The 7,196-nt window shown below is 36.3% G+C and overlaps 1 protein-coding gene and 1 long non-coding RNA gene across 2 annotated transcripts; both read left to right on the top strand.

The window, feature by feature from the left end:
* LOC111630043 (suppressor of cytokine signaling 2-like) lies at positions 1-2,696 on the top strand. Its single transcript, XM_023374046.1, has one exon. The coding sequence runs from the start codon at positions 507-509 to the stop codon at positions 1,251-1,253; it is 747 nt and encodes a 248-aa protein (XP_023229814.1). The 5' UTR covers positions 1-506; the 3' UTR covers positions 1,254-2,696.
* Positions 2,697-2,932: 236 nt separating this feature from the next.
* LOC111630044 lies at positions 2,933-5,905 on the top strand. Its single transcript, XR_002757444.1, has 4 exons — positions 2,933-3,051; positions 3,125-3,217; positions 3,288-3,368; positions 5,778-5,905. It is a non-coding gene; the product is annotated as an uncharacterized LOC111630044 (long non-coding RNA).
* The last annotated feature ends 1,291 nt before the right edge of the window (positions 5,906-7,196 follow it).

The following is a 7,196-nucleotide window of genomic DNA, read 5'->3' as shown; positions in this document are numbered from 1 at the left end:
CTCTTTTAAAAAACCGGTTATCTGAATGAACGTCGGCACGGACCAATGGCGCCGTCCGGGGGCGGAACCCAAGACCTAATAGGGAGTCGAGGTTCGATTAGTCTGGTCGGGCGTGTTCCCGAGAAGTGACGTGCCGGGCACGTTAGCCGTAAATGAAAATAAGCTGCTAGGAATTCCAGGAAAAGCGAGGCCATCCCGATCGCCGCCACTTCTTAGTATACGACTTCGATGCGAATCGTGGAAATGCCGAGAGCCATAAGAAGTGATTCCATTCGTTTGTCGGTTTAGTCGGCTCGCGCTCTCACCGTATCCCAGACATGTGTTCCTCTACGGGATTAACACGCTCCCTACCCGAACTGGGTAAGTGTCTACAGTCGGGAGTTGCGATCCTCGTGTTTTTTTAATAGTTACGTCACTCGTAGTTGGTCGTGTGTTGTGTGTGTGTAGAGGAAGATCGAGGTGCCAAGTTGAGTTTACTCTGTGATACACGCTTGCCCAAAGCCTTAATGTATTGGTCGAGTGATGCGGATATCATGACGAGACGTCAGCCGGCCGACGAGACTTCTAAGTGTCAGTTTGGTACACTGGGATTCGTGTTCGTGTCTTATCCCATCCAACTGGACTCCATCGGGAGCAAGGCAGTGCGGTGTCAATCGTCCAGGTCGGACCGTCATCCCGACGACATGACGGTCGATCGGGACTTACAGCGGATTTCCAGAACGTTGGAGGTGCTAAATCAGAGCGGATATTACTACGAGGGAGTCTCGTGGCAGAAGGCGGCAGATCTACTGAAGAACACTTCCGTGGGCACGTTCCTGGTCAGGCCCAGTTCCGACTCCAAGTATCTTTTCGCCCTCAGCGTGCAGACCGATCGAGGACCCACCAGCGTCAGGATACATTACCTTCGAGGGCAGTTCCGTTTGGATTCCGAGGACTGCGTGGCTCATCTGATGCCCCTCTTCGATTGCGTGGTACAACTGGTCGAGTATTATGTCCAGCTGACTCGATCGGTCAAGGCGTCCTCGTGCGTTTTGGTGGACGGATCCGGCAGAAGGGACGTGCCCATTCGTTTGTGTCGGCCCCTGTATCGTCACGTTCGCTCCCTGCAGCATCTGTGTCGTCTGAGGGTGAACGGACAGTTGGTGGAAAGTCGTAAAGTTCCGTCCAACCAGGCCTTGGCCACCGACGTCAGGAAACTGGACCTACCTAATTCCGTCAAGTCCTTCCTCAGGGAATACCCTTACGTCCACTGACGTCAGGCGACGACGCCAAAGGGACCAAAAAGTAAAATAAAATCTCGCCTTCTTCGAACATATCTTCCGAGTGTTACGAGACGACGGCCAAAGATGTCCTCGGATTTTTTCTACGAGTTTCCGTACCTGACCACACTATATTCTTGTATCATAGTAACAGAAAAACCGACACAACCTTTAATTGTATATAGCTTACGTAAGTTATTAAGGCCCCGAAGGGGTGCGTAAAGTTACCAACGCAGCGACGTATGTAACGTTTTGTCTTTTTAATTTATATCTCTCCAATCGTGTGCGCGGGAACAAAATAAAGAAACGAAAAGAAAAAAAAGAATAATACAAGTTATTTATGCAACAAGTGCCCGGTGTCAACGTCTGTGTTTCTTTTGCCTTCGTAACAATGGACCGAAATTCGGGTTACGCGCTACATTAGGTGTCGCTTTATAGGTCAGAGTAGTCGCGGGTCGACGGCGTAACGGGGTCGACTGCGTCGTTCCACTTCGGTCCCCGTCTATAAATATAGTTTCGGGACGGGTGCCAAGTGGGTTGGCGTTCGGATATCCGCGGCCTTTCGTAGTCGCTCGCCACAAAACTGGTCCCCGCAAAAAACGAGTCGAGGTAAACGACTCGCCAGAACAATTGTCCGTCTCAACGGGTTTTTAAAGACGATCCGGTCGACGACCCCCTTCCCTCTACCTCTACCTATTTCCGAAAGCAACCGTTGACCTACTCCGCACGTTCCCCCACCGACTACAAAACGTAATCGTAACCCCGGTGACGTCACGCCTAGACCTTGGCCTGCTGGAAAAGCATCTTCCACGTCTTCATTTATACTTTCATTGAGCGATGTAAAACGTAAAACATAAAAAAGAGCGGAGAAAGAAAGAAAAAAAGACATTCGTTTCGAATCGGGAGAGAAGCGCGTAATTTAAGATTACGGAATCGAATGGCGAAAGGAGGACATTCTAAGAAAATGACGTGGTGGTAGCGCGCGCGACGATGTCACGGTCGAAGGACGAGTCGCGTCACGCGCGCTTCGCTCCAATGGCGGATTACGACGGTGCCGACGTCATTAACCGTGAATCGAAACCGTAATGTCCCCATTGGGTTTGCTGCCAGGACGAGACTTTCTCTTTTTTTTTTTATCTTCGAGCGACGCTAACTACAAACAGATGCGTTCTCGGTTTACACTTTGTAGCGCCGCCGGAGGAGCGAGCTTCGATCCTACGCGATATTTAAATCTTCTAAGTTTAGTAAACGGTTTCTATATAAATATTTGGAGCGTTGTTAGGGGAACAAAACATTTTGGTCGATGGAAACCGAACGAAAACTCGATATCGCCGGTTTCGCTTCACCTTCCCGGAAAAACAATAGACTAAACAATAACCGTTTACGTCATCAACACTCGCATTCCTCGAGACCGTCGCTCGGATGGAGTGACGTCGTTCCTTCTCATTGGAAGGAAGATGATCTCCATCCCGGGAGAAATTGCGTTTTCCTACGACGTCACCGGAAGTTGCCGGCAGCGAATTTTGTCGGCGGTGGCCATTTTTTTTTTTTTTTTTTTATTCTTACTTTTTAAATTTGTTTCGGCGTCACGTGACGGCCGCGATTCTATTAACGCGGCCAATTTCGCCACACGCGATCGANGTTTCATATTATTAACTGTATAATTTGTTACTTTGAAATTTGTTAATTGATAAAATTTTATATACAACACACTTACCATAATTTATATATCGCATACTTTTTAATACTTTAGGAAGAAGAAGAATTTCGAACACATTTACTCTGTTTTAAGGTAAGGAATTTTTAAAATAAAATGAAATTAATTATTCAGATAAAACATATTAATTTGTGTATATTATATTAAGCATAAAATGAAAAACATGGTTTGGACTAAAGGTACAAATGGATTAGAAGGAGAATTTCAATGTGGTTCTGAAGTTGATTTTTTCATAGACAAAGTGAGTAATATTTATAGATTGTTTTATATTATACTAAATGGCATTATATTAAATTTAATATTCATATCAGGATATGGTGCACATTGCTGACACAAAAGTTGCAAGAAGATATGGAGATTTCTTTATTAGACAAACTTTAAAATTTGAAGAAGTAAGTTTTCTTTTAAACTACGGTGGAACTTCAATAATTGAAAAGAATGGAGATAAAATTTGTTTTAATTGATAATTATACTTGAAGAATATAAAAATAAATAATTACACTGATAAATATTTTTCTATTTTTAATACAAAAGGAAGTAAAACTAGGGAATGAGACAAACTAGACCATACAACATTTAGATATATTTATGATAGATATGTTTTTACATTATTATATCTTAGATTCATTTAAATGCAAAATTTGTTTATATAGAGTCAAAAATAAATCAAACTTTCAATATAATTTTTATTATGTTAATGTTACAAGTATTTACAGACCACTTTCAAAATAAGTATCTTCTGCAGATATACTTCTGCCAATGTTTGTACCATTTATTAAAACAGTTTTGTGGCCCATTCTGCATTATTTCTTTTGAGTGCAGTCATCTGCTGATTTGAATCTGTGATCCTTCTGTAGAGTTTTTGTTTTGGTAATTTTGGTGTTCACCAAAATGGGTAAGAAAGCTACAGAGGTCAAGTAAATGATGTTTTTCCTAATATTCACTAGAAGAGCTTGATACCCAGTGTATCAAGCTCTTCTAGTGGCATTGTCATGGTGGAGAACCCAGCTTTTTGTTTGCCAGAGAAAGGTCATTTTTGTCTTATTGTATCACAAAGGCAATTGAGAATATCTGTATTTCTGTATCTGTATTTTTGAGAATTCTGTATTTCTCTTTATCAATGGATTTACTGTTGAGAATAAATTGTAATGCATCAGACTTTTCACATCAAAAAGAAGCCAAAATCATTACGATTTCCAGCATAATTGTCACATATTTTTCATAGCTCAATGTTTTTAATTGGGACTTCTTTTGTCTCCTTTTCTTCAGCTATGTAACTGCAAGGCCTATCTAACCAAAATATGGGTTTTACAATTATTTTAATCACTTCGCTTAGTATCGCATGTAAGGATGCAGATAGACTGACAAGTTAATTGTGACAAATTTTATACAGCAACTTATATGAGGGTTTACAGTAGCATTAATGAACTCCAGAATAGGATTTTATGATTTACCCACATGCATCTGCATCTTGATATAATCTTATGGCTAAACAACATGATATAATAAGTTTCCCAGACACCTCACAGCTCTTTGCATTAGGAAAATTGTCATGATTATCAGTTGAAGGTGTCCTGCAAATTCTGCCTTCTCCAAGTTCTCTCAAAACTGTTCACATTCTCAGCAACTTAAGACTTTACAACAGTTATATGTTGTGTGTTCATTCTCTTTTCACTATGTTACATGATGTGAAACCAGTAAGATGTGTTTGTATTGCAACAGTATCATTAGTTCTAAGAGACAATTACAATAGAAAAAAATCATGTGCTGGATAAGAGAATATCTGAATTATCTGTTGAATGTTGAATAAATATTTTAATGCAGAAAAATACAACCAAATAGATAAAAAAAAAATAGTTCTGGGACATGAAGTTTTTATATGTTCATTTTCTTTACTTCTTGCATAAACTGGCTTCTTAGGTTGTGTAATTTTCATAAAATTTTGTTGCTATCAGTATTAAATTAATTAAGCTTTATACATGATGATGAACGCTTAATGCGTTTGAAAACGTTTTTATGTTATTAAAGAATTATGCTGGATAGTTGAATGGTTTTTATTTTTATTGAATTTATTCTCTAGTAAGCAAGTATACAATTATTTATTAAGCTTTATTGCAATTAATTTTAACATTCTTGTTTCTTATTGCAATTTCTATAACTTGCATGGGACATATCCCACAATAGCAGGTTAACATACAGAGTTGTTAAAACTTTTATTTCTACATCACTCCATATCTTCTTGCCTTCCAAAGTATTGAGCTCACTGTTTAATTCACCAAATATTGAAACAAACTGGATGAATTTCAAGAAATCACGCAATTACAAATATGTGTGTCACGCGAGAACTTCTGGAAGTTTTGACAAGTCAACTTATAAAGCTGTTTATGCTAAAGATTAATGTCAGACAGCAACTGGCACAAGTTTTCTTGCTAGTCTAGATACACCTAAAGTGCTAGCCTAAAACTTAAAAGTTAGATTTGAACCCAGTTCAGACTTTATAATTTATTAGGGGTATTACAGACTGGGGCATTGTCTCCTTTTCTCGCTCATATTGGTGAATTATGTGGATCAGGCAATATAATTAACAATTTTAAAAAATTGTAAATTTTTTATGTATGAAAGACCAGAATTGATGGCAAATGAATGCTCTGCAAGTTAATTTTGCTATTGGTAAATTTTAATATGAGTAACAGAACATTATTTATTTTTTTATTCCGTACAAATTTAATTTTTATTGAAGTTCCACTGTATTAGTTTAAACTGGTAATTGAGTGTATTAAAATCAATATTATTTTTTACAGCTTTATCACAAGATTAATAATTTACAATTATAAATGTACTGGTATTATTCAAAATCAAATAATTTGGAAGAATGGTATACATGTGAAATATCTTTCTTTTTTTCAATAAAGATATAATGTTCTAAATATTTAAGAAAAATTATTTGAGTTTTTTTTCTGTATAATTAATTTTTGAAAAGTTTAATATGGCATTCTGTAGTTTTACCTAACATTTAAAATTGCAAATGTCTTATAGACAATTCATTTGCTAATTTATAGTTTAAAAATGCTTTAAATCTTGTAGCATATTCTAGAATTTAAAATATGCCATATTTCCTCAATTATAATACACTTTCACCCAGCTTTACATAATCTAATAATTCTTGGCTAACCAAAATAGAGGCACATCTTAGAATCGACAGGGCAGTGTAGCCAAAACAACTCTTGCACAAATAAAATTCAACTGACTTAATTGAGGGTATCTTATAATCATTATAAGTGGACCGGGAGACAAGTTATGCACAAATAATAGGCATGTTTGGCTACGCTACTCGCCAGTACATCAGTTCGGATGAGCTTTACTGCTAACAAGCATTTGATGTAAACAATTTTCTAATGTTTAAAATGAATATTTATTGTATATAGAAATCGAGCTGCCAAATATTTCTATTTTGTGACATTTTATTGTTCTTCTAGCTTGTTATTTAACAAAATTTATTAGGATTGATTATTTAAAAAAGCTTTTTCTTCTATAAAAAAAAAACCTTAAAATTTCATTCCAAATTTGTGATGCATCTTAGAATTGAGGAAATATGGTTTGTATGCAATAAGGAAAATATCTGAATAATTTTCAACCAGTTATACTTATTTAATTATTAAGTATAACTGACTGCTATGTAAATTTTTATGGAACATTCAGAGACTAAATTTTCTGTGCATCCAAAGTACTCTGTTAATTATCTTTATAAGCAATTTCCAAAATAAAATATTAACTTTTTCCTTTCATTTTCTCTTAGCGTTCATATTAATTCTTTACATTTTTCATTCTTTTATATTTTATTTTATTACCTTCGGCCCAAGATACTTTTCCGGTAATTAACTGCACTAAACTAAAGCTTTTGTCGTAACCATTTTCCTTAGTTCGTGTGAAATCCCTTTAAAATTCTGAAATTTTTATGAGGGAATTTCATAGTTTAGTTTAATATCTCAAGCAAATATCTATAATGAATTAATAGAAACTATTTTTAAAATAGAAACTTATTAAGTTGTTTATAATTTTCTTTTTGTACTTACATCATTGATTATTATTGTAAATAATTGCAAAATTATTACTTTTATTTATAATTTAAAAATTATTTATGTTAAATTTAATAATCCAATACCTCTAGCCAAGTTACTGATATATTAATTAATTAATTAACCATTTCGTAATCTAATAAA

The sequence above is a fragment of the Centruroides sculpturatus genome, unplaced genomic scaffold (genome assembly GCF_000671375.1).
Source record: "Centruroides sculpturatus isolate CEXI.00-Female unplaced genomic scaffold, Cexi_2.0 scaffold646, whole genome shotgun sequence".
Classification (NCBI taxonomy): domain Eukaryota; kingdom Metazoa; phylum Arthropoda; class Arachnida; order Scorpiones; family Buthidae; genus Centruroides; species Centruroides sculpturatus.
This window is presented reverse-complemented; position numbering and strand designations above follow the sequence as displayed.